The sequence below is a fragment of the Capsaspora owczarzaki genome (genome assembly GCF_000151315.2).
Source record: "Capsaspora owczarzaki ATCC 30864 unplaced genomic scaffold supercont2.3, whole genome shotgun sequence".
Lineage (NCBI taxonomy): Eukaryota > Filasterea > Ministeriida > Capsasporidae > Capsaspora > Capsaspora owczarzaki.
In genome coordinates, this window is record NW_011887294.1 from 1215576 (window position 1) to 1240742 (window position 25167).

Sequence of the window (25167 nt, forward strand, 5' to 3'; positions counted from 1 at the left end):
GCGTGGTCATCCTAAGCCGACTTTACTACTTTAAGTTTGACACACACACACACACACACACAAAAAAAAAAAAAAAAAGGAGTTGAAAAGTGCTTTCGTGCGACCGCACACTCACAAACAAACAAACAAGAATGCAAACACACGCACAAACACATACAAACACACATACACACACATACACGCACACAAGACACACACATCCACACATTACATACAAACAGGCCTCACACAATGAATAGAACCCTCACCGATGCAGCGCGGCCTGGGTTTGAAATAAATCAAGCGAAACGAGAATTAGACTGACGTCTCCTTGTTCCGATCAACGTTGGCCAGCGCAGAAGGCGCCGACGAGCGCCGAACATGCTCGGCCGGGGATTCGAGATGGGGAAGTACAACGCCAACCGCTGTGGTAACATCATCAATGTTCACGCCATGGCCAGAGGCCGATGGGGTGCGCGCACGCGAGCCCAGCTCGGCAGACTCGATGTGAGCTGGGGTTCCCTGAGGCGACCGCGCGACATTGTCTTGGACCACATGTGGATGTGTTTTGGCGAGCAACGCGGCGGCCATCGAGACGTTTTCCGGCTGCGAGCTTGAGCTGAGACCCGACTTCAAGGCCATGCTGTACGACTTTGGCTGAGCCAGCGGGTGGCTGGACGGAGGCTCAGAGGCCGCGGCAGCGGAAGCGGTCTGAACGACAGCAGCGGATTTTGGCTCTTCTTGCTGTTGCTGTTGCTGTTGCTGCTGTTGTTGTTGTTGCTGCTGCTGCTGCTGCTGCTGCTGGGCGTGCTTTTGTGCCAATGCTGCCGCAGGCGACACGGGAGCCGACTGGGTCATTGGCGGCGACGAAATGGCCGGCATGGACTGTCGATAGCTTGCGGGTGGAGCAGCAGCTGAAGATGAGGATGATGATGATGATGATGATGATGATGCTGAAGCAGACGCAGCGCTGCTCGCATGGCTCGAGCTTTCCGCAATACTATGTGGTCGATCGCGACCGGCAGCAGCAGTAGCAGTAGCAGGAGCAGCGGATCCATCTGCAGCGGGTACGTTCAGATTGGAAACGGATCCCGTTCGCACAAAAGTCATCGTCTTGCGACCAATCGAGTTGAGCGCTTTGAGACTTCCACCCAACAAGCGGTTGCGCAGCGTGAAAGAGTCGGCCTCCGAGTTGCTTCGCTTGCGCATCTCAATCTTCTTCTCCTTGGTTGCCTCTTGAATGCTTTCATTGACGAGGTCTGCAACAACGTCCTTGCGGAACTTGCGAATTGGAGCTTGGAACGACTTGGCGCGCATGGCTGCACGCTGGCCCTTGACAAGGTTGGACAACAAGTACTCGGCCATGTCGGCGGTCAGACGCCATCGCTTCTCGTTCGGCTGCAACGGGCCGAACTTGTCGACACCGCGCTTGGACACAAACTGAATGGAGAGCTCTGTGTCATCCTGTAGCCGCGACATGGAGCCCGAGAAGCTGCCGCGCGCAAATCCGCCCCGCAAAAAGTCATTCTTGTCACCAGCGGCCAGCATTTGGGCAACAGTTTTGCCCTTCATGGGCGTGGAGAACGAGCCCGAAGCGGGCGAACTGAACGAGCCGGATGTGGCCATGCCGGCAGACATGGCGGCGGCCAGCGGTGACATGGGCGCGCTGGGAGAGGGTGAGAGCGGACCAAGCGTGCTGGGGCCCAGGGGAGAGGGCGCTGGCGTGTAGGGAGCAACACCGTCTGTTGCAAAGCTCCCGCTCGGGAGGGAGTACACTGGCGGTTGCGTTCGCTTCTCAACACGGACAACAGCAATAACGTGATTAAAGTTGGAGCGGATTGTGTTGGGGACGTACTGGATGTTGGGGCCGTCGAGGAAGACAATGACGCAAACGTCGTTGCCAATGTGACGCTTGCGATGGAGTTGTTGGGCATCGAGCGGGTTGTAGGGCAGCAGGGTGCTCACATGGAACATGATCTCAAGGTTGTGCCACTTTCGGTAGTACGAATGCGTGCCCGTGTTGCCCTTCTTTGTGTCCAGGCCGGCCGTGTAGCCAGAAAAGCCGCGCAGCTCCACGAGGTTGCCCATCGTCTCCAAAAAGTTGGTGAACGTGTCCGACACCTCGCGGTTGGAAAACATCTCCTGCTCTTTCGTCTGGCCTTCGCGAACATACACAACACCAAACTTGTACTGCTTCGGGGCAAGAATGTCAAAGTGCTTCTTCTCGAGATCGTGGAGCTTTTCGGGCAAGGCCACGTCGCGGATGCGCACGGCGCGCTTGATGCCACGCGTGCAGTCGCGCGGACACAGCTGGCCCATGCGTTCAATGATGGAGTCTCGCAAATCGTCCATCTTCTTGCGCTTGCGCATTGGCAGCGTAAATTGGTGGGCGCACGTCTCTGTCCAAACAAAAACGTCAATGGGGGAGTCCTTGGTCTCCGACTTGATGCCTGTGATGAGCGCAGCCGTCCCGCTCATTTCCTCGTTGCTCAGGTAGAGCTTGTGCGGCTTCAAAAAGTACTGGAAATGATACGTCCGCTCCATCAGCGCGACAAGACACGGCGTATCGTCGCCAGCCAGCACGGGTTGGGGCGGTTCCGACTCGAAGCGGACAAACCAGCCTTCGACCGGCAAAACCGAGTTGCACGTTTCATCACTCGCGGCGGCCTTGTCGTTGTCGTTCGCAGACGGTGTCGACGACGCTGGTCCAGCAGAGGCAGCAGCAGCAGCGGCAGTAGACGGAGCAGCAGCAGGAGCACTCGCACTCGCACTCGCACTCACACTCACACTCGCTGTAGCGGACAGGCCATTCAGCGAGGTCGACGAAGGAATGGTACCGGCAGTGTCTGCAACTCCGGTCAACACCAACGACGATTGCCGCATGCCGGCGAGGCCTGCTCCGTTGGTGGTGGGAACGTCTGACACGCCCGGCACATTCAGCTCTCGTACGGTCTGCTTGGCGGCTTTGTCTAGGGAGAGGTTTGGCGTCGACACGGCAAGCGGGACGGACGCAATGTTGTGAAACAAGTTTTTGGGAGCTGTGGGCGGGCTGAGACCGTTGTTGGTGACCTCAATGCTTGGGGTGTTGCCGCGACGGGCCTGCGCGAGGTGCGCGTTGATTGTTTCGAGCAGCGACTCTTGGCTGTCCGCAGATTGCAACGACCCGGCCGAGACACTTGCGCCTGCATCCAGCTTTTTCGGATCCATGAAGCCGGTTTCCGATTGTGGTGCGCTGTGGACGGCACTGCTCAAGCTGCGACCTCGCGGTGAGTGCTGGTTTGCGTCTGCCCCGTTTTGGGATTCGTGTCCAGCTTCTTCTTGTTGTTGTTGTTGCTGTTGCTGTTGTGCTTGGTCTCGCTCTTGTGATTGTTGTGCGTGGATTGTGATATTCTTGTCGTCGCCATCGTCGTCAGTCACAGTGACCACCACCGGTGGCGGGACTGCAGGCGGCTCCTCCGTGATCGTCGACATGTCCCGTCCACAAAGTCACGGGGCGGTGTTTGCGGTGGGACGCTTGATCGTGTAGCAGCGGTTGAGGTTGGGGGCAAAGGGCGGGCTCGCTGACACACTGCCAACTTTTTGATTTTCACCAGCGTTGAGAGGGGTCGATCGGCGCGAATCAGAAGACTCTGTGTTCACAATGCCGAGATGCGACACGGCAGCGGATGGAGGATGGTCGAACGTGTTGCGAGGTGAGACGAAACACACACAAAAGCAAAAACACAAACACAAACAAAAACATCCAAAAAAAAAAAATAGAAACAAAAAAAAAAAAAAAAAAAAAAAAAAAAAAAAAAAAAAAAGACGATGGGTTGTTGTTTGGAGAACAGTGGAATGAGAACTCATCCTGCAGATGACTCAGACAAACCCCCTCCACCAACGAATCACACGGAAGCACGCGCATGTGAATTCGACCTGGCAGTCCCCCTTCATCCATCTCCTTGGCATTGCTCGCTTTGAATCGCGGCAAAGTGGATCATCTTCATCGTCTTTTTTTTTTTTTTTTTTTTTTCTTGTTTTTGAAAACATATTTCAAACCACAAGCGAGAAAGAGTCCATGGGAGCGGATAGAGGGGGGACTGGCATGAGCCACCCGCGCAACGGCACATGCAAGCACACTCATGCACAGCACGAAATGCACGCAGCGGCTGTCGCGGGTGGGGGGAGGCGCCCGACTGCCACCTCCATCCATCGTGTGGCTGCAGAAGAACCTAATTCCATTGCTGAAGGAAAAACGAGGAAAAAAAAAAAAAAAAGGAAAAAAAAAAGGAAAAAAAAAAGGAAAAAAAAAAAAAGGAAAAAAAAAAAGAAAAAAAAGGAAAGCAATCCACCTGCGCTTCGTGCCCGGGTTTGTGTCGCTCTCAAACTCGCAGAGAATTCCCCTCCAACGGATGCAAGATGCATGATCTCGAACGAGCTGCTTTGCGCGCCCAGGAGGGTGGTTGCAGCAGCGCTCTGATTTGAGATGGAGCCGATTGCCGCTTAAATACCATCTCCCAAAGAAAAAAGAAAGAAAAAAAAAAAAAAAAAAAAAAAAGAACGGTTTTTTCGTTTTGGTTGTTTTGCCGCATTCAAGGCTAGCAACAAGGCTGCAGCCCCTCCCAGCGACGCGAGAGTCCCCTCCCACAAGACTAGATCGAAGCAACATCATGGAATACGTCACGCCGAAACCAAAGCATGCAATCAGACACCCTCACGAGCGCAACTCAGGTCGTCCAAGTCCAAATCTAAAAAAAAAAAAAAAAAACTCACAAAAAAATCGAAAAATCGAAAAATCGAAAAAAAAAAAGAGTGCACATTCGCACTCCATTGAGACGGCATTGTGTGTATGAGGCAAGAGATGAACCACACGTCAATACCAAAAGATGAAGACACATGCTATTGGAGAAAGAGGGACAAAGTATGTATGGCATTTTTCAACCGATGCAGACAAATTCAACAGATACAGCCGAGCAGACAAATCTCAAACAAACAGCAACAACAACAACAACATCAACATCAACAGAAACCCCCTTCCGCTCATTGCAGCTTGGATGCATAGTTGGCGGGGAAGAAACCAACCCTGTCGTTGGCACGACCCTTGTTCCAGCCATCGGGGAGCTCTTCGAGAATTTCAACCACTTCTCCTCGTCGAAGCGTCAATTCGTCCGGGTTCTTGGCAATGTACGTGAACAACATGCGAGCTTGGTACGTCACCTCTGCCGGTTGAGCTGGCGGCGCCGCAGCTACGGCGGCAGCGGCCGTGTTGACTGAAAAGGGAAAAGCAGAACGACGAAAACCCACAACGATGAGCATCCAGAATGCAACCTTGACCCTCCAAGCCCCACCAACATTCAAGAACAATTAACTTCTTCTTCAACTTACTTCCAGCCAGATTGGGCTTTTGCGTGCGCTTGGTGTTTTCAAGCTGCTGCCGAACAGAGTCGGGCAAGTCGGACTGGCTAGTCTTCGCGACTGGTGCCGATGCCACGGGTTCCGGTACGGAGGGTGGAGTTCGAGATGCCGGAGTGCTGTTGGCGGCAGCGGGCGGCGGCGAGGCAGCGCGAGTCGTGAGGGGAAGAGGCGTTGCGTACTGGGTTGTTTCCCGCTTGGACCTGGGCATCAGATCTTCCGTGACCATCGAGTACTCGTGATCCAAATCGGCATATCCAACCGTTACAATCGAATCGGTGGAGATCTTGCCAAGCGACTTTGCGTCGCTTTCGTCCTTGGGCTTGCCTTCCTCTTTGGTCTTGTCGGCGGCGAGCTGCGATTGAAGGAAGTTCTTCATGGCCGTGCCTTTCTAGCGGCCGCGGTGGCCGCAGCGGCCGCGGTGGCCGCAGCGGCCGCGGCAGCCGGCGTAGCAGCTCCAGTGGTCGGTGGAACGAATTGAGACAAAGTCGAGTTGTCCACGTACAAATCGTTGACTTCGGGATAGTCACCAAGATCGATGGCCGACAGGCTTTTACCGGTCACCTGCAGATGATTGTCGAATAATGCGTCGAAAAGTCATGCCCCACAAATGCAACCGACCGAGCGAAACACCACCAAGTGAGTTCCAAACATTAAGCAAAACCTGCCAACACACGCTTCAAAACTGTTTGCAGCTACGTACAGCGGGTTTGACGGCAGCGGGGCTAACTGTAGAATTTGTGCGCAACGGAGGCAATTGGGGACGAGACGGAATGCTCGTGGGAGCACCGCCGGTCGCCGCGCCGGAAGCAATGGGCGGAAGGTTGGACGGTCGTGCGGGAAGTTTGCGCTGGCCTGCAGCGGCTGAAGGAGAGAGAGTGTCCACGTCCAGGTACTCGTCCTTGGAGGCAGAAGCAGACTCCTCCTGACTGATCGACGTCGAAGAGCTCGCGCGACTGTTGTTGGAGAGTGACGAGAGTCCGCTGGCAGATCCGAATGATTTGTGGCGCGCGTTTCCTAGAGCAGCCGCCCCATCTGCCGTTTCGTGAGCGTCCACAGTGCCTGGCGCCACACGGCTGGAAGCTGGCGAATTCAACACCGACGAGTTTCGCTGGGGAAGCTGAGGTTTAGCATCAGCAGGCGACGCTCCAGCCGCCGCAGCCGGCGATGTTGTTGAAATCGGAAGCTGGGCCATCGATGCGCGAGTTTGGGGTGGTGTTCGCAAGACAGCGGAAAAGTCGAGCGAGCTGTACACGGTAAATTGGGCCTGAAGATGTTGCGTGCACCAGCAGGGGCGTGTGATGATGAGTGGCCAAGTTGAACAATCAAGCACGCAAGAGAGCACATCCGACATCACTCACCTGCGCCTTCGCGTGCGTGATTTTCAAATTGTTCAACTCGGTCTGCATGGCAAGAACTTCGACCTCCAGATTGGCGGCCTCGCTATCCTTGGATTTGAGGATGAGCTCCCGTTTCTGGTGGCGTTTGTCTATCGCAGCAGGAAAAAAAGAAGAAGCTCAAGTTGATAGGGTGCAGTTCGCGCACCACCCTGGTTCGCAGCCTGTCGTCTTACCTTGAATGGCAGCTGTTTTCTTTGTAATGTCGGATTCCGTTTGCGAAATGGTGTCTTGGAGCTTGATCTTGCGAGATGCAATTTCGTCAGCAGTGAACTGGACATCAGGAAGCCAAAAAAATTCAGCGTTAGACACATGACGACCAACAAATCGACACGCTGAAGCGAGGCGTGCACAAAGCGCGACAACAACAACAACAACAACAACAACAACAACAACAACAACAACAACAACAACAACAACAACAACAACAACAACAACAACAACAACAACAACAACAACAACAACAACAACAACAACAACAACAACAACAACAACAACAACAACAACAACAACAACAACAACAACAACAACAACAACAACAACAACAACAACAACAACAAAAAGCCCCACCTTGCTCAAAAGAATGTGTTCCTTGTCGTCCTCGCCAAAAGGCACAAAGGACAAAACAGGCACATCACCGGTTTCAATAGCACCAAAGCTTGCCACGAACTGTTCGTTCTCCCGAACAGCATCATACGCTTCGGCGCGCTCAACAAGTTCGTCAAAGCTACGGTGGACAAGCATGAGATCAAACACACGAGTCAGGGTGTGGCACGAAACAAACCACAAACTGTCACGAGCATGCAAGTTTGGCAAACTTCTCACCCTGCAATCAGTTCAAATTGACGTTTCTGTGTAATGGCGGCATAGGCGGACAGGGAATCTTTCGCGCGGAACTCGAGAATCGTGTGCAGCGCTAGTCAAGCATTTCAAGAAAGGTTCTTCTTGTCAGAATCCACAACAGCAAGCAAAAACAACAAGCAGCAGCCCGAGTTGCTTGCTACCTTCCATGGCGTCCAACGTTTGCGGCAACGCCATTGTGTGATACATCTCAAAGTGGCGGCGAGTAGCGGCGAGGTGCGCCACGTACTCGTTGTGGAGCAAATCACGCGACGCAAGCAGCTTGTCCTTGTTTGGACCCAGCTACAACACAGACAAAATAAAAGAAGCCAAAAAAACAAGTGATGGAACCTGAGAACGGACGCACTTTTCAGAGCAACTCTGGTTGCAAACAGTCATCCTAGTGTACCTTGATCAGCTTCTTGTCGTCCTTCTCGGCCTTTTCGGCACGTTCGCTTGCCTCTTTGTACATGCGCTGCACATTCTTGACGGAGGTTTCCTCGTTCGCTGACAGTGTGGGAAAAATAACAAACACATTGCGCACAGAGTTCAGTGACTTGCTTCAACAGGCACCACCACGTTGCGTTAGCGGCAACGACTTACCAAGGGCGCTTTCCGCATTGCGTCGGTTGACCAAAATCGTGTTGTGCAGCGTCTCGTTATGCACAAAGAACGCTTGCAAGCTTTCGGAAACGTTGAGCAAGTCTCCTGCGCCGAACTCCAGCGTGTCTGCAGAGGCACTGCACGACAGTTCGGCGACCTGCCACAGCTTGTCAAGCTGGGGAGCATGCGTTGAGAAAGCTTGGAACTTCTCATCGTACTTTCGCTTGAACTGCGAGCTCAAGGCCTTCATCTGAGCTGCTTGGTGGCGCTGGAGGAAGGCGATCTGGTGGATGAATTCTTGCACTGTTCGAGCAGCAAGTCAAAGCAAAAAAATGGAAGAGAGCATGAGAGGTGAGTTTGTGTTTCCATCCACGAGAACGAGATAACAAAGCAAAATTGGAAAAAAAAAAAAAAAGAAAAAAGACTCAAAAAAACAAGAAAAAAAAAATCAAACAAAAAAACAAACAAACAACATCCAAACCACATTACAATGTTTGGTGAACGCGACGAGGCGCTGCGTGTGGCCCTTGAGGGTGACGGACACGGAGGCCGGGGTGAGCACTCGAAAGGACCCTGGAGTGGCCTCGCGCGGTTGGACCACCGATGACGGCGCCCGCTGCAGACCGCTCGCTTGTTTTGTGGCGGGAGGTTGGGAAGGAGCCTCGTCAACATCGACCTGAGGCAGGCCGGCCTTGTCGGCAGCGGTGCCATTCTCCTTTGCCGGAGTGTCAGCAACGGTGGCAGCAGCAGCCGTCGCAGTGGCGATTGGGGACGACGCGGCGGCAAGCGGCGATCCTGGGAGCGACGAGGCCGAGCCGCTGACGGCAGCAGCAGCAGCAGCAGCAGCCTGAGAGCTCGGGCCTCCTGTAGACCCCATCGAGTTGATCGACACTGACGACGACGAAGACAGCGTCGGGGAAGAGGTCAACTCGCGAGGCGGCAGCGTCGGTGGCTGAGTGGCCAATCGAGTCGGGACGGCGGACATGGTCATGTACATGTCGTCCTCCTCTGCGTCCGGCGCAGCAGCCAGTCGCGAAGACGAGCCGCTGATCTTTGAATTGGGCGGCGGAAGGGCAGGCGGGGCGCCACCCGCGTTCCTTCGAATGCTCATCGTGGAAAGCGGAAGAGAAAAAAAAAAAGAAAAAAAAAAAAAAGAATGAAAAAGCTCATTCTTGTGTTTTTCCAAATTTTTGATGTGATTTGGTAATCAGTGGAAAACAAGTACAATCCCGAACAACTCATTCATGTTCTAACAACTCATTCATGTTCTAATATTGATAAATCTACAAAAAAACCGCAGAGTCGCGTCTCATCAGCGTGTGTTAAAGCGAGTCAGACAACGCAGGCAGCACTTCGAAATAACCGACACTCTGAATCAACACGCGCTTGAGCATGTTTGTTAACGGCGACAAGACAATTTCCTCCTTGCGCATGCAGTCGACCGAGATGCGCACACGCAGTTTCTCGCCTGAGGCCTTTTGCATGTGCGCAATCACCTCGTAGCGATTCATGTTGGAGCACAGTGCGCCCAAATGGAGCACGACCAGCGGCCCAACATCCTCGACTTGGAGGAGCGAGTGAACAAACACACGCTCATACAGGAGCTGCTGCGGCGTCAGTTCCATCAGCGAACACAAGCGGCCGTTGACGTGCAACAAACGACCGGCCATATCCCAGACGGCGAGGGGCATGTCGGGGTAGAGCGGATCATTGGCAATAACCTTGGCGAGAGCATCGATGGCCACCTGTGGCGACTGTTCAAAACAAGCAGGTGTTGCCACGTATCGAATGCTGCCCTGAATATCGAGCGGGTCGACGGTGCCACCCTGCGCGTACGGATTTGGGCAAGCATCGGGTGACTCTGGTCGCGACCGTAGCCGCTCGTTCACCTGCTGCCGTCGCTGAACAAAGGTGCGCCGCAAAAGCGACGGATCGTCCGCCGTCAAATTCACGAGCGTGTCATTGAATGCAGCATCGTCCTCCATTGTTTTCAAGCCGGCCTCAGCTGCATCCCGCGTTGGCGGATAGGCGCGCGCCGAGCGCGTTTGTGCATTGTCGTAATTCTCCAAGTAGACGGGACAGAAGTAGGTTTGGCGGATTTTGAAAAACTGGACCGAGAGCTGAATCATGGCGTCAACCACGGCAGGATTCGACATGAATTCGCTGCCACCAGACAACACCCGATGAACAAACTGGGCCGACTTGAGGATGGAGTTCAAGAACGGGTCATCGGCGCGTCGCCAGTCTTTCGTAGCAGCGTAGGCCTGGGTGTAATTTCCAGCTGCAAGAAGAAAAAAAATGGTGAATACAAAGGAAAGACAGTTAGTTCCATGTGAGATTCAAACGCACAGCAGGTCAACGAAAACAAGCCCCATCGAACCCCCCCCCAACAGAACACTCTTCGCAACTGCGTGTGTTTTCTCTTTCTTTGTTGTTTCAGCTTGTTTGTTCAAGGTGCCTCACCAAGATTGGGAACGCCAAGATCACCGTGCGCAAACACCAAAAGATCGCGATCGCCCAGTTTGGAGCGCTCGAGCACAAGGGGACGGCGGCTGGTGGCCAGCGCAACATCGAGTTCAACCTCAGTTCGGAAAGCTTGGGCGGCAGAGCCCGTTTCGCTTAAGGCAATATCGTTCAGCATTGCGGTGATATGAGCGGACGACCGCCCCGAGTGGTATGAGAGAACATCGTCGGCGGGCAAGTCGAACAGCATCGAGGCATCAAAGCGAGGTGCAGCGCCTTCAGCACCGGATGGCTGAGTGGTTTGCAGGATGGACTCGAGAGAATCAAAGTCAAACTCTGGAAAGATGATGCTGGGAAGGATGGCCTCGTCGACCGACGTCGCCTTGAAAGTGCTCGAGTAGAGGGTTTGGTCTGCATCTCCAGAGATGCTTGCGTTGACGCCGATGAAATTGGACACAGACGATCCCGATGGCGAGCGAACCGACATGGTGGACGTTGACTGGCAGCCCGGTCGTTTACGAGAGCCTTCGGAGGAGGCGTCATAGTCGTTGTTGTCGGCAGTCCGCTTCTGACCGCGGCCGGAGACATCACCCGTGCTCCCCTCGGACAAGGGGTCGACAGCACCCTTTCGACCGCGCTTCCGCTGGACCACGTCCACGCATTGGTCCTGGATGCCCAGCCGGATGCAGCGCTCGCAGGGTCGGCCGCCAGAGCACGCGCGGTGGCCGGCTTTGCAAACGGTACATGAGATGGTCGCGTGTTTTCTGGACTTGGCGTCGGCGCTGATAGTGAGAGCAGCGGCGGTGGCAGCGGCGGCGGTAGAGACAGAAGAGCCAGACGAGTTGGACAATTTGCTGGCCGCGGGTGGACTAGACCCGGTTGGTGGGAGAAAGGCGAGCTGGTCAAAGACCTCGCTTGTTGTGCGTGTGGTGTGTCCAAGCAGATTGGGACTTGAAGACTCGTTGGTGAAGGGCGACTGCACGCTCGAGGAAGAGGTGTGAGCACTCGGAAGAGGGGAGCGGAACTGGTACCCACGCAGTGCGTCCATGCCAAACGCAAAACCGAAGCTGCCATCTTGCACCAAATCCAAAAACGAGGGACTCATCATCGAGGAAGAGTCGGCCTGCGCTTTGTTCGCGTCGGCGGAAAACGTTGAGGGCAAGTCAAAGCCTTCGAACGCGGGTTCCGGAGTAGCAAGGGCCATGCTTTGCTTTTTGTTTTTGAATATTGACAAGCTCTCCGAACAAAAGAGTGGTCGTAGGTTAGGGAAGTGAAGTGGTTGACTTGCGCAGGGTAGTCGGGATCAATCAATCGAATCGGGGGTTGAACCAAAGAAAGTAGCACGCGCCGTTTTGATGCCAAAATTTGTCTGTCGAGCGTGATGTTTTTTGAACTTCTTGCTTTTGCCGTGACTTGTTCTCGGGTTATGTACAATCTGGGGCCGACGACGCGGGAGAGGGAACGGAGAAAAGAGAAAAAAAAGAAAAAAAAAAGAAAAAAAAAAGGAGCAGAACATTAAAAATTAGCACAAGAACAGAGCAACGACAGAGCAACGACAGAGCGCGAGTAGCATGGCGTTTTGGAAAGGGAGGGGGGGGGGCTGTTTGAGTGGTGCATTGAATTATGAGGGAGGAGAGGAGCAAAGAGAACGAGGGGGTCCGATCGAGCAAACAAAAGAAAAAGCAAAAGAAAAAAAAAAAAAGGGAAAAAGCGGAGTGAGCAAGGCGGCAGGCGGGTGCTGTGAGCTGGCCGATGCAGAAAACTCAAATGTGCCACCACACAGGTCGAGCCGAGCAACATCGAGAAGAGGCGGATAAATGCAGGCCCACAGGAAGGCGAGGAGGGAGAGGACGAGGGAAGCGGCGAGCGCGGGGCGAGGCTGGTCATCAACAACGCCGAAACGTGTTGCAGTAACAACCTTTTGCTTCCCCCGTTACTCAACACCCGCTTGCCGCTCACCGCCACCGCACTGACAAGCAGCAACATGCTCGACAACACCCCCCCACACACACACACGAAGGGCTTTTGGTTGCTGTCGCTGTTGCGTGAATGGAAAAAACCTTACAAAAAGCACTGAAAATAAAAACTTTAAAAACTTAAAAATCCAAAAAAAAAAAAAAGAACGAGTGGGGAAAAAAAATAAAAAATAAAAAATCCAAAGTGCGGAAAAAAAGAAACTAGAAAAAAAAAAAAAAAAAAAAAAAAAAAAAAAAAAAAAAAAAAAAAAAAAAAAAAAAAAAAAAAAAAAAAAAAAAAAGGAGAAACGATTCGATGACTGAGATTTGGCAAGTCAAAAATGGGGAATAAAAAGGCAAAAAGCAAGGGCAGTGATTGAAAACAGGGAGCGGAAGGGCGGCGGAGAGAGCAGGAGGAGGTATGGATGGATGGAGATAGAGGGGGGAGTGGAAATGCAAAAAAAAAAAGCACGGAAAATTCGCCGGTCAATGGGAACCAAAGCCTCAGGATTTCGTGTCTTGGCAGTGGAAGATTTTAGTGGTTTTTGTTTCGCGAAACAAATACCGCGAGTTCGGTTTTGGGGCGTTCGGTTTGGGGGAAAGATGCGAGCAGCGATGACGTGGCTGATTTGAATGCATGGAAAATCCCTTGCGACCGAAGAGATTGTGTGGGCATACATACAGTATTCACTCACACTCACACACTCACACACAAACCTCCTGGCTCCACGTATCACTCTTCATTGTACGCGAAAAAGTTGAAAATACAAAAAAAACGAGCGTCAGAAGCGGACCATTTTCAAAATGCCACTTTGGGGGCAGAAACCGTCGTTTCACACCGCAACCAACAAAAACAAAACAAAACTCGGCTACCATCAGACTGTAGGCGGCGTTTGAGTTGGTGCAAATGATGTCGGAGGCTCTTTTGCGACGACTTGGGCATACGATGGCGACTCGAGCTTGCCGTAGCGATCAAGGAGCGCCTGCTTGTTGCGAGGCACGACAAAGAGCGCCGCAGCATCGGCGTACACGAGCCCATGCAAGTCCTCGAGAGTGGCGTGCAGGAAAACCTTGCGGCCTTCCACGCGATCGACGTGAGCCTTGACGACAATGGTGTGCAGGGCAGGCAGCGGCTTTCTACCATGCACGAGCAGCAAAGCCAAAGCGCTCCAAGTGAGTGTGTTTGTCACAGTCATCTTTTCAAACAACAGCAACAGCAGCAGCAACAGCAACAACAAATGTTGTCTCCTCACCGATAGTTAATGTTCAGGTTGGCCGTGTACCCGACACCGGCAGTGAGCATGAAAAGCCAGCCGAGCGTCTCGTCAAAGGCGACACCAATGGCACCTCCGTGGATGGTGTCTGGATGGCCGCAGATTCGGTTGCCGAGCTTGAACATGCCCACAAACTGCAGATCGGTTGGGTTGTGGTACATTTCGACGTTTTCAAACTTGCCCGGTCCGTACAGCGCCTCAAATGTCAGCGTGTTGGACACATCCACCGTCTTGAACGGATTGAGGAACCTGAATTTCGGATTGGCGCGCACTTGCTCGAGCGTGTTCAATCCGCTCAGTTGCTGCTGCAGGTCGATCGCGTGAGGGTGTCGAGGGTGCTCCGCGCTGTTGCTTGAGGCTTTGGACTCGGCCTCGTGGTGGTGATGATGATGTTGCTGTTGAGCATGCTGCTCTTGTGACACAGCGTGCTTGTCCTGGTGCGGGCTGGGCGACTGGGAATGGCGCTGGCGGTCCGACTTGGGCTGTTCCGACGCGTCGGCCTCGGCACGTGCTGGGGGTGGCGCACCGGCCGTCGTGGCGGCTGCGGCATGCACGACTGTGCGATTCTTGGCCAGAACGCTTGCCGTGGCAGCCACGGCGCCAGCAGCAGCAAGCAAGGCGGCGGCAGTCGCGCCGATGGTTGCAGAGGCGGAGGCGGCTTTGTGGTTGCGCTGCTGCTTGTTCTCACGCTGCTGCTGCTGCTCGTCGTTGTGCGAGCGCTGCGGCAGGCGACTACTCTGCACGCCGCTACCAAACGGCTCCGATGTCGACATCAGAGGTGCAGTGGCAGTTGGACGCGGTGGCATGCCCGACAGCCGACGTGTGGCAGCGGCACTGTCAAACCGCACAAGCAACCCGCCAAACCGGGCGATCGCGCGAGACGGCAACATGGCAGGCGTTTGTGATTCTAACTAGTGTTGAAGGTAACGAGAGGAAGCACCGCGTGTCTTTGGTGGTAATAATTGGGGATCAGTTCAGCCGGGAAGAAGGAGAAGGAGTTGTTCTGAGAGCAAAAACGGAAATAAGAGTGGGACTGAGCCAAACCTGTCAAGATCGAGCGATTCGTCAAATGACAGCTTGTGTGCATCTTCATTTCAAAGGCAATGGATATCTAACCAAGCTGGGTGGGGTAGGTGGGTGATTGGCTCAACTTGAGATATGCCATACAACACCCTACACCTGACTTCCCCCCTACGCGCTCTTTTCGACCCTTCCCACCACCCCAGTGCCCTCCCCTTGTTCCAGTCAGCATAAATAAGTTTTTACTTTCATAAAACATCACCGGGCGGGGACGGTCATTTTTTTCATCCCAACAGCATCTTGGAGCAACCAAACGAGCATGAGCCAAAGCGCGGGAAATTCGAGTCCCAACTACAGTGCTTCTTGTTACACCCGAGAGGGAGGAATAGGTAGACACGAAGTACATTGAGCACTGAGCTGGCAGATATGGGTTGGGGTGTACCCCACTTGTTGCTCCAGCTCGTGCGCGAATTCTCAGGAGCTCGGCGTGAATTGCGCGACGCTGCTGTTGAAGGTTTGATCTCGTCGTAAACGTCGCTATTCAGCACAAAGTTGTATTCGTCAAAATGAGTGCCGTGTGGTTTACTCAAAGCACAGACAATCAAACAAGCAGAGGCAGAGGCAAAGGCAAACGAACAGACGAACAGACAAACAAAGACACTCAATCAACTCATCTCATGATAGGCGGGAACGCGCTGCAAATGACGAGCCAAAGGCATGTCCAACACAAACTGCGCGACATCTTCAGGTACGCGCAGATCGGGCTGCGGGACGGGTGGGACGAGTCCAAGAAGCGCATCAATGTTGCTGACACCGAGCGCTTTGGCAACTGCTGCCTCGCTCCCTTCGTGCCGCCACAGCTTGAGTCGGCACAACGAGGAAAGTCTAAAAGGTTGCGCTTGCTCGGCCATTTGCAGAATCTGCTTGAGAGTTTTCTGGTTGGTTGCGTACACTCGGTCATGCAAGCGAGCCCACTCCTTTTCAAGTGCTCGGTCATAGGGATGCTTGACATATGGCCAGCCACCATATGAAGATGATGAGACGAAAGCGAGGCATTTCGAAGGAGAGAGTCCCCACGCAAGCAAGCATCCGACAACCAGGCGTCGAGTCGCCGCCAACGCAAATGGATGAGCGGAATTCCGCCAAGATTTGTCATTGAAAGCAGGCAAAGTACGAAAGCCTGCAAGCTCAAACTGGTAGAGCCAATTCGAAAAGTACAGTGTCGGTCTGTCAATGAAGTTCTGCCGGCCAAGTTCAGGTAGCCACTCAAGCACAGGCGCCATATCCCACCCCGCCGCCTCCGAGAACCAATCAGCATGGTACCAAAAAGGATCACTGCAAACGACTTCTTCAGCCTGCTCGGTCACGCCAAACTTGTCGTAAACCGTCGGACCCGTGGGCCGTGGCGGATGCACGCAGTCGTACGACGCAGGCTTGCGCTCGGGGTACAACCACTCCAAGACGAGCGTGACACAATTCCAGGCATTCGGTCTGCGGCGATCGACGTGGTTGTCCAGCCAGAAAGCCAGCAGTTTCTCGCGAAGATCTTGCATCTCCTGGTAGTGATGCCTTAAACAGTACCGAAGCATGTCAATGCTGGTCGAAGCACAGTGCTGAATGATATCTTTCGGTGGTCGTACACGCTCGACGAAAATCCAGTAGCGGAACAGCATGACCCACACAGCTGATGGGGGATAAAATTCGTTGCAGTCTATGTAATTCCTGAACAAGGCCGTGGACAGCGAGTGGGACCGACCAACCCGAATCGTCTCCAGCGCGTCAAACAGCTCCATAATGGAGCCAGTCATGAGCGGGCTCTCAACGTCATCCCAGTACCGAGTGTAGCGGCGCGAGTGCATTACCCAGCCAGTCTGTTCACTGCCAGTCCCGCTAGAGAATGAAGCGAAATAGGTATCTGAGTCACCCCAGTAGAGTTTCGCGCTCAGAGGCAAACCAGTCGCAACCAAGTCCATCTGCAGTGTCGGGTCGCGCAGCAGGTCTCCATGAAACGTGAGACGGTCGATGTTGGACTGGTTGATTGAGCACGAGGTTGCTGTGGCTTCATCGACCATGAAAATGCTCGAAGCGTTGCGCTCGGCACGCCGCAGACAGCGACGTACAAATCGGGACTTGGTGTCGATGGCGACTCCTCGATGCGAGAAGCGCACACGCTCGGCCGGCTTGGATGCCACGAACGAAGGAAGCAGGCGACGTCCACCTGCCCAGTTAAACTCGGGGCTCGCGTCCAGTGGATTAAAGTCGGGCTCTCGGTTCACTGGGTGGTTTTGGATAAAGCCATCCAGGGGAAAGTCTGGGATGGATTGTCGAGCAGAGTGAGGCGCAACAGAGAAGGTGAGTCGTTTGCTATTTTTTGGTTGTCGCATTGCGTTGCTGTGTTCAATCGGTTACCTTGAGATCCATCAAAAATGTCCCACCAAAAAGACAGAGGGGCTCGATTGGAATCGGCCGTCTCGACGCCGGTGCTGGAGCCCGAGCTGGACGATGCACGCGCGGTCGTCGCTTCTGAGATGGAGCACGATGCGCCAGGCCGCACGCCTGCTTTGGCGGCTTCTGCGACTGCGAGCGCCCATGGCGTGGGAGCCTGCTCTGACTGTGATGAGGCAGCCTCGGGTGCTGCTGCAGCAGCAGCAGCAGCAGCAGCAGCAGAGCCCTGCTTCAGCTGGGTCGGGACGGGTCGCTGGCACTTTAGCATGGAAATCACCCACTCCTCCGGGTCGAAGCCGGCCTCGCGGATGCTGTTCCACAACGGGTCTGTCGCGGGATCGCGCTCGTGAAGAATGCCGACATAGCCGAATCGCGCATCCTCGCGGTACATTGGGTGCCGTCGATAGTTGAGCTCGTCCAGCGTGTCGTCGTCGCTCTCCCGATCGTCAAAGTCCACAGCTGAGTCGTCGTCGCTGTCGTCATCGGTAACGATGTTCCTAGCACTGCTGTCCGAGTCGAAGCCATAAAGGTCGATGGAACTGTCAGAGTCGTCAGAGTCGTTGGACATTGGAAGCGGAAAAGAAACAGAGGAAAACAAACAAACAAAAAACTGAGATTCGAACAGGGACTGCACTTTCCTTATGTGCTATTATAAAAGGATTCTTACTCTTTCTTTTTCCTCGACATGAGACTGTACTGCACGTTGCTGCTGTTGCTGGTGTTGAGCGCATCGCTTGCATTGGCGCAGTGGTGCCACGGCTCCCGCACACCCGTGTCCTGGTACCTGATCTTCAAGCCGTCGCCTGAGGCTGACTTTATGTACATTGACTCTGTCCTTCCAGAGCCAGTCGCGCTGACAGTGAGTGTCTTTGTTGTGTGATCAAGCCGAGATGTTGTGGCCACGCGAATGAGTTGAGTCCGCGTGCATGCGCGGAAGCCGCATCGTTGCTCAGAAGGCGCGGACGGAGTTTGTGAGCGAGCAACACCAAGGTTGGTTCCATTTTTGTGCGCACGAACAGAACAGAATTGCGTCTCACTTGCCTCACACAACTCTTTGCACGGCTTACAGCCACACTACAGACAACGCTAAGCCAGGCACGAATGAAGGAAGGTGTCATGGAGACGCGTGCGGCCGCCGAGGCAGCTCAGGCCAAGACTTCGCTGCTTGAAGGTGAGTGCGCGAGTTGTTCGATGGGTGGCGACGGTCTTGTAACCGGTGTCGGTGGTGATGGTGGTGGGGCAAATGGAAGGAAAAAGAGAGAGCGCGCGCGAGAGAGACGAGTGGGGCTGCTGTTTGACGCAACCTCTACTTTAGCGCACTTCTGCTTGCTGACGGCCGCTGGTTGACTTGCTGCTTGGTATCACAGCCGAAACCCTGCTTCGAGCCCCATTTGCGCCCGAATCAGGTCTGCAGAACATTGCCTATCTCGGGCGAGGCTACGACGTCGTTCGCGGCAACCCTCAGAGCACTGGCACAGAGGTCGACCCTGGCATCCGCGCGTCCATCATGGTGTTGGAGCATGCAGAGCGCCGCATGACAGCCGACGGCAAGTTCTATGTTCCAGATAACGTGGATGTCATCATGGAGCCAGTCAACCGATTTGAGTCAAGTTCGAAGCTTGTTCGTTCCGAGCAAAGCTACAAGACCATGCTCGAGAGCGACCTGAAGATCCGTGCAAGTGCTTCGTATGGTCCGTTCGCCAAGGGATCGTTCTCTGCCAGCGAGTCATACCAGCAGGTTCGCGACTCGATGCTCAAGCGTGAGAGCATGTTTTTGGACTCTCGTGCGGAAACAGTGTCATACCGTGCGCGGCTCGAGGACACGTTGCCGCTCAAGCTCACGGGCGAGTTTCGCCACGCAGTGCAGCGTCTCACACCCCCCGCGTTGTTTAGTCAATGCTGCATCACAGTCAATCCGGACGCGGACCCTGATGTCCGTTGCTTCCCTGTTGAGTGCTCAGCGTACGACGATTTGTTGGAAACATTTGGCACGCACTACATGCATGAGGTGACGATGGGCGGCCGTGGCATGCAGCGATTTTCCATCGACATGAGCGAAGCAGCCACGTTGGACGAAACTGTCACGGGATCCACTGTTGCAACGGAAATCTCTGGCGGGTTTGGGGCATTCTCGGCATCGATTGGCTTTGACATGTCCATGAAGTTGTCTCAGCAAGCGCGCTCCATGTCAATGTCCTCAACCTCAAAATCGACCGAGTGGTTTATCGGCGGTGAGCCAGGCCTCGGTCAATTCTCGGCCGACGATCTGTTGACCTCTCTCAAGGACTGGGCGCGCACTGTCGGAAGCAACCCGGTTCCCATTCGCATGCAAGTGGCGCCAATCATCGAGCTCCTGGACGCCCTTCTCTTTCCTGAAGACCCCCACATTGCCGACAAGCAGACGCTTCTTGCATCCTACCTTGCGAGCTACTGCGAGTCTGTGAGTGGAGCAAACTGCGGCGATGGCGGCGACCGTGACTTCACCGGCGATGAGACAGTTTTGCGCTATGGAGACTTTGTCACGCTGGACCAGCTCACCGGTGTCAACGAAGGCTATCGGCTTCGCGCCACAACTGCGGCTGCCTCCGCGCCCTCGGCAATCTCGTCGCAGGTCAGCGCGCTTAGCAGCACAAGTCGATTCCTGGGTGTTCGTCTTGACTATTCGAACGCCACCCATGATTTTCCGATGCAAACCTATGAGGGTGATTCCATGTGTAAGTTTTCGAAAGTTTCCCCTGTTTGGTTGCATATTGCGGTGCCTCTGTCTCAACGCAAGCCTGTACCTGACACTCATTTTGATCCTGTGCTGTTTGTCCTCTTTGTCTTGCTCTCTCCGTGCAATGCTCTGGCAGCCTTCCAAATCGTCGCTCTGCGCATCGAGCGCTTCTGCTCGTGCATGTACGCGTCCAACGACTACAACTCGATTCGCTTCCAATCGCGTTTCCCGCCAATTCTCATCTCCCAGAAACCGTCGTACAAATTCAGCGTGGTCGGCAACGAAGGCTCTTGCCCATACTCGACGCTCCAGGTCGAGTCGCTCGTTTTGAACAAGGACCAATTTGAGGGATTCCCCGGTCTCGAAGCGCGGTGCCGTGCTCAGTGCACGCGGATGGCGACTTGCGTTCGCTACACGGTGCGCATTACTGCCGATGGCGATGGCATGTGTACCATGTTTCCCTCGCAGACCGAGAACATGTTTGCGTATAGCCGCGATCGGAGCGACAAGGTGTTTTACTACGCGTACGACGATGACTGGTGGCGCTGGTCCTGCGAGAATACCAAGCCTGGTGACTGGGCACGCGACCAAGCCAGTGCCAGCTTCCAGGTCGTCGAACGGTTTGCTTTCTCAACTAGGGAGAACCACTTTTTCAGGATTATCTCGCCACTCCTCCTCACCACTCTCGACAAGCAGCCAGTGTTCTACGGCGACGAGCTGCACCTTGTTTCGGTCGATGGCTCCATTACGCTCGGCGCCGGGAACAAGCTAGAATCTGTCGATCAAGGGTCGAATACCACCTTGCCGCCAATGCGCTTCAAGATCTACGGACGGAACTCGACCTTTGGCACGCCTGTGCGGCGCTCAGAACGTGTCATGCTGCAGACAATGCCAGACTCGCAAAACGAATACTTCAGGAAGTTGACTGGCAACTTTCGGTTCAACACGTACATTCCCATGTTTTTGCAACTGGCCACGTCCGCGCCGGTAGCCCCTTCCGGAGGCACTCAGTTGGATTACTCAATGCTTCGCATCATGAAACCGTTCCCATTGAGCGTTTCGCGGCTCTCGGCCTTCGAGTGGGTTTTGAACAAGGCGCCCAAACTGGACACTCCAGCTGCTGACAACGTCCTCTCCTTCATCAAGCAGCCCACGATGGCCGTCACGGTGCTCCAGCCCTTCTCTGCGTTGGAAATGACGAGCAACACCAATGGCACTGTGGTTTTGGCGGTTGTCTTTTCGGATCCAGTTGTTCGCACCTCCGTTCCGCCTCCGCAGTTTGTGGGTTTGGATTGGATTCGTCCCAAGCGCCTGTGGCCAAACAACTTTGCTGTTCGTCTGTTACCCACCGTGTCCTCGGTCGGCACCGTTACTGGAAATGTCACAAACGTCGTGTATGAGGAAGCGCAGCTGCAGGTGCATTTGGTTGTCACTGTCACTTTCGGTCAGCAACTTGCCGTTGGCGACATAATCACAACCACCGCCGTGAACGTCGAAGGCGCAAATGAGCAGCCCATCTTCCAGCCCACACAAGCCGTGCAGCTCAACTTTGAGCCAGTGTTCCAGCTCGCTTTCGTTCAGTGGAATGTCACGAATACCACAACTGTGCTTGCTCCGTTTGACACTTTGCGTGTCGCCACGGTTCGTGCCGACTTCAGCGAGCCGGTCTTTTCCGCGGCGTCTGGCGGATCTCTCGACGTTTCGTGCTTTGCTCTTTTGGGCTTCGACGTCGCCAGCTCGGGAGTGTTTGCTGCGAACGCCACCATCCTTGCCGTGACGCTTGTGCCAGGCTCCAATAGCACTGCCTATTTGCTCGATCTGTCCTATTTCCAGCTTGGTCCGTACGATTCGCCGCTTTCGGCACCGATGTACTACGTCTTCCCCACTGGCGCCGGCATTATCACACGCGGTACCGAACACCGTGCTGCAACCGCGGTTCGAGCTGATTTCCGCGTACCTGTGACTCTTCCTGTTCCGCCGGCCTGAGTGTTTGTCTAATGTGACCTGTATGGCAATGTTCTGACGTGTTTGTCGTTGAAATGCATGATTCTCCTCTGTCTGTGCTTTTTGGCGGTGTGAAGGTGTGGATTCACCGCTCGATTGCAAAGTAAAAAAACAACCCAAAAAACCCTCAAGCAAAAACCTTGAAACCACCAACTAGGAGTAACATGCGACTCAAAAGCAACAGGTGCTGAATGTGTTTGACTAAGAACGCCTCATAAAGTCAGCGGCGGGCGACGGCTTGAAGATCAGGTACCAGGACACGGGTGTGCGGGAGCCGTGGCACCACTGCGCCAATGCAAGCGATGCGCTCAACACCAGCAACAGCAACAACGTGCAGTACAGTCTCATGTCGAGGAAAAAAGAAAGAGTAAGAATAATGCTCAAACAAAACGGAGTCCTTTTGATACGAGCACACAAGGGAAAATTGCAGTCCTTGTTCGAATCTCAGCTTTTTTTTTTCTTTTTTTTTTTTGTCTTTTCCGCTTTCCAATGTCCGACGACTCTGACGACTCTGACAGTTCCATCGATCTTTATGGCTTCGACTCGGACAGCAGTGCTAGGAACATCGTTACCGATGACGACAGCGACGACGACTCAGCTGTGGACTTTGACGATCGGGAGAGCGACGACGACACGCTGGACGAGCTCAACTATCGACGGCACCCAATGTACCGCGAGGATGCGCGATTCGGCTATGTCGGCATTCTTCACGAGCGCGATCCCGCGACAGACCCGTTGTGGAACAGCATCCGCGAGGCCGGCTTCGACCCGGAGGAGTGGGTGATTTCCATGCTAAAGTGCCAGCGACCCGTCCCGACCCAGCTGAAGCAGGGCTCTGCTGCTGCTGCTGCTGCTGCTGCTGCAGCAGCACCCGAGGCTGCCTCATCACAGTCAGAGCAGGCTCCCACGCCATGGGCGCTCGCAGTCGCAGAAGCCGCCAAAGCAGGCGTGCGGCCTGGCGCATCGTGCTCCATCTCAGAAGCGACGACCGCGCGTGCATCGTCCAGCTCGGGCTCCAGCACCGGCGTCGAGACGGCCGATTCCAATCGAGCCCCTCTGTCTTTTTGGTGGGACATTTTTGATGGATCTCAAGGTAACCGATTGAACACAGCAACGCAATGCGACAACCAAAAAATAGCAAACGACTCACCTTCTCTGTTGCGCCTCACTCTGCTCGACAATCCATCCCAGACTTTCCCCTGGATGGCTTTATCCAAAACCACCCAGTGAACCGAGAGCCCGACTTTAATCCACTGGACGCGAGCCCCGAGTTTAACTGGGCAGTTGGACGTCGCCTGCTTCCTTCGTTCGTGGCATCCAAGCCGGCCGAGCGTGTGCGCTTCTCGCATCGAGGAGTCGCCATCGACACCAAGTCCCGATTTGTACGTCGCTGTCTGCGGCGTGCCGAGCGCAACGCTTCGAGCATTTTCATGGTCGATGAAGCCACAGCAACCTCGTGCTCAATCAACCAGTCCAACATCGACCGTCTCACGTTTCATGGAGACCTGCTGCGCGACCCGACACTGCAGATGGACTTGGTTGCGACTGGTTTGCCTCTGAGCGCGAAACTCTACTGGGGTGACTCAGATACCTATTTCGCTTCATTCTCTAGCGGGACTGGCAGTGAACAGACTGGCTGGGTAATGCACTCGCGCCGCTACACTCGGTACTGGGATGACGTTGAGAGCCCGCTCATGACTGGCTCCATTATGGAGCTGTTTGACGCGCTGGAGACGATTCGGGTTGGTCGGTCCCACTCGCTGTCCACGGCCTTGTTCAGGAATTACATAGACTGCAACGAATTTTATCCCCCATCAGCTGTGTGGGTCATGCTGTTCCGCTACTGGATTTTCGTCGAGCGTGTACGACCACCGAAAGATATCATTCAGCACTGTGCTTCGACCAGCATTGACATGCTTCGGTACTGTTTAAGGCATCACTACCAGGAGATGCAAGATCTTCGCGAGAAACTGCTGGCTTTCTGGCTGGACAACCACGTCGATCGCCGCAGACCGAATGCCTGGAATTGTGTCACGCTCGTCTTGGAGTGGTTGTACCCCGAGCGCAAGCCTGCGTCGTACGACTGCGTGCATCCGCCACGGCCCACGGGTCCGACGGTTTACGACAAGTTTGGCGTGACCGAGCAGGCTGAAGAAGTCGTTTGCAGTGATCCTTTTTGGTACCATGCTGATTGGTTCTCGGAGGCGGCGGGGTGGGATATGGCGCCTGTGCTTGAGTGGCTACCTGAACTTGGCCGGCAGAACTTCATTGACAGACCGACACTGTACTTTTCGAATTGGCTCTACCAGTTTGAGCTTGCAGGCTTTCGTACTTTGCCTGCTTTCAATGACAAATCTTGGCGGAATTCCGCTCATCCATTTGCGTTGGCGGCGACTCGACGCCTGGTTGTCGGATGCTTGCTTGCGTGGGGACTCTCTCCTTCGAAATGCCTCGCTTTCGTCTCATCATCTTCATATGGTGGCTGGCCATATGTCAAGCATCCCTATGACCGAGCACTTGAAAAGGAGTGGGCTCGCTTGCATGACCGAGTGTACGCAACCAACCAGAAAACTCTCAAGCAGATTCTGCAAATGGCCGAGCAAGCGCAACCTTTTAGACTTTCCTCGTTGTGCCGACTCAAGCTGTGGCGGCACGAAGGGAGCGAGGCAGCAGTTGCCAAAGCGCTCGGTGTCAGCAACATTGATGCGCTTCTTGGACTCGTCCCACCCGTCCCGCAGCCCGATCTGCGCGTACCTGAAGATGTCGCGCAGTTTGTGTTGGACATGCCTTTGGCTCGTCATTTGCAGCGCGTTCCCGCCTATCATGAGATGAGTTGATTGAGTGTCTTTGTTTGTCTGTTCGTCTGTTCGTTTGCCTTTGCCTCTGCCTCTGCTTGTTTGATTGTCTGTGCTTTGAGTAAACCACACGGCACTCATTTTGACGAATACAACTTTGTGCTGAATAGCGACGTTTACGACGAGATCAAACTTTCAACAGCAGCGTCGCGCAATTCACGCCGAGCTCCTGAGAATTCGCGCACGAGCTGGAGCAACAAGTGGGGTACACCCCAACCCATATCT

General features: G+C 54.2%; 8 protein-coding genes across 8 annotated transcripts; 2 read left to right on the forward strand and 6 right to left on the reverse strand.

Annotated features, from left to right (window-relative positions):
• Window positions 1-6: 6 nt before the first annotated feature.
• Window positions 7-4755, reverse strand: CAOG_02366 (RapGAP/RanGAP domain-containing protein). The gene is made up of 2 exons (XM_004349066.2): window positions 4732-4755; window positions 7-3608 (listed from the first exon to the last, which is right to left on the reverse strand). The coding sequence occupies exon 2, from the start codon at window positions 3448-3450 to the stop codon at window positions 295-297; it is 3156 nt and encodes a 1051-aa protein (XP_004349116.1). The 5' UTR covers window positions 3451-3608; window positions 4732-4755; the 3' UTR covers window positions 7-294.
• Window positions 4756-4998: 243 nt separating this feature from the next.
• Window positions 4999-5749, reverse strand: CAOG_02367 (hypothetical protein; the record flags this gene model as incomplete). Its single annotated transcript, XM_004349067.1, has 2 exons — window positions 4999-5228; window positions 5344-5749. The coding sequence occupies 2 exons, from the start codon at window positions 5747-5749 to the stop codon at window positions 4999-5001; spliced, it is 636 nt and encodes a 211-aa protein (XP_004349117.1).
• A 300-nt stretch (window positions 5750-6049) lies between these two features.
• On the reverse strand, window positions 6050-9321 carry CAOG_02368 (hypothetical protein; the record flags this gene model as incomplete). The annotated part of the gene is made up of 9 exons (XM_004349068.1): window positions 6050-6637; window positions 6732-6859; window positions 6944-7040; window positions 7338-7494; window positions 7593-7683; window positions 7772-7910; window positions 8017-8114; window positions 8211-8513; window positions 8700-9321. 9 exons carry the CDS (start codon window positions 9319-9321, stop codon window positions 6050-6052), a joined length of 2223 nt encoding a protein of 740 aa, XP_004349118.1.
• Window positions 9322-9406: 85 nt separating this feature from the next.
• CAOG_02369 (hypothetical protein) lies at window positions 9407-12785 on the reverse strand. Its single transcript, XM_004349069.2, has 3 exons — window positions 12739-12785; window positions 10674-12108; window positions 9407-10491 (listed from the first exon to the last, which is right to left on the reverse strand). The coding sequence occupies exons 2-3, from the start codon at window positions 11875-11877 to the stop codon at window positions 9533-9535; spliced, it is 2163 nt and encodes a 720-aa protein (XP_004349119.1). The 5' UTR covers window positions 11878-12108; window positions 12739-12785; the 3' UTR covers window positions 9407-9532.
• Window positions 12786-13347: 562 nt separating this feature from the next.
• On the reverse strand, window positions 13348-14949 carry CAOG_02370 (hypothetical protein). The gene is made up of 2 exons (XM_004349070.2): window positions 13882-14949; window positions 13348-13765 (listed from the first exon to the last, which is right to left on the reverse strand). The coding sequence occupies exons 1-2, from the start codon at window positions 14790-14792 to the stop codon at window positions 13504-13506; spliced, it is 1173 nt and encodes a 390-aa protein (XP_004349120.1). The 5' UTR covers window positions 14793-14949; the 3' UTR covers window positions 13348-13503.
• Window positions 14950-15462: 513 nt separating this feature from the next.
• CAOG_02371 (hypothetical protein) lies at window positions 15463-17974 on the reverse strand. The gene is made up of 2 exons (XM_004349071.2): window positions 17332-17974; window positions 15463-17233 (listed from the first exon to the last, which is right to left on the reverse strand). The coding sequence occupies exons 1-2, from the start codon at window positions 17933-17935 to the stop codon at window positions 15588-15590; spliced, it is 2250 nt and encodes a 749-aa protein (XP_004349121.2). The 5' UTR covers window positions 17936-17974; the 3' UTR covers window positions 15463-15587.
• A 78-nt stretch (window positions 17975-18052) lies between these two features.
• Window positions 18053-22136, forward strand: CAOG_02372 (hypothetical protein; the record flags this gene model as incomplete). The annotated part of the gene is made up of 4 exons (XM_004349072.2): window positions 18053-18226; window positions 18448-18538; window positions 18735-20081; window positions 20220-22136. 4 exons carry the CDS (start codon window positions 18053-18055, stop codon window positions 22067-22069), a joined length of 3462 nt encoding a protein of 1153 aa, XP_004349122.1. The 3' UTR covers window positions 22070-22136.
• Window positions 22137-22576: 440 nt separating this feature from the next.
• Window positions 22577-24924, forward strand: CAOG_08596 (hypothetical protein; the record flags this gene model as incomplete). Its single annotated transcript, XM_011271894.1, has 2 exons — window positions 22577-23180; window positions 23279-24924. The coding sequence occupies 2 exons, from the start codon at window positions 22577-22579 to the stop codon at window positions 24922-24924; spliced, it is 2250 nt and encodes a 749-aa protein (XP_011270196.1).
• Window positions 24925-25167: the final 243 nt, after the last annotated feature.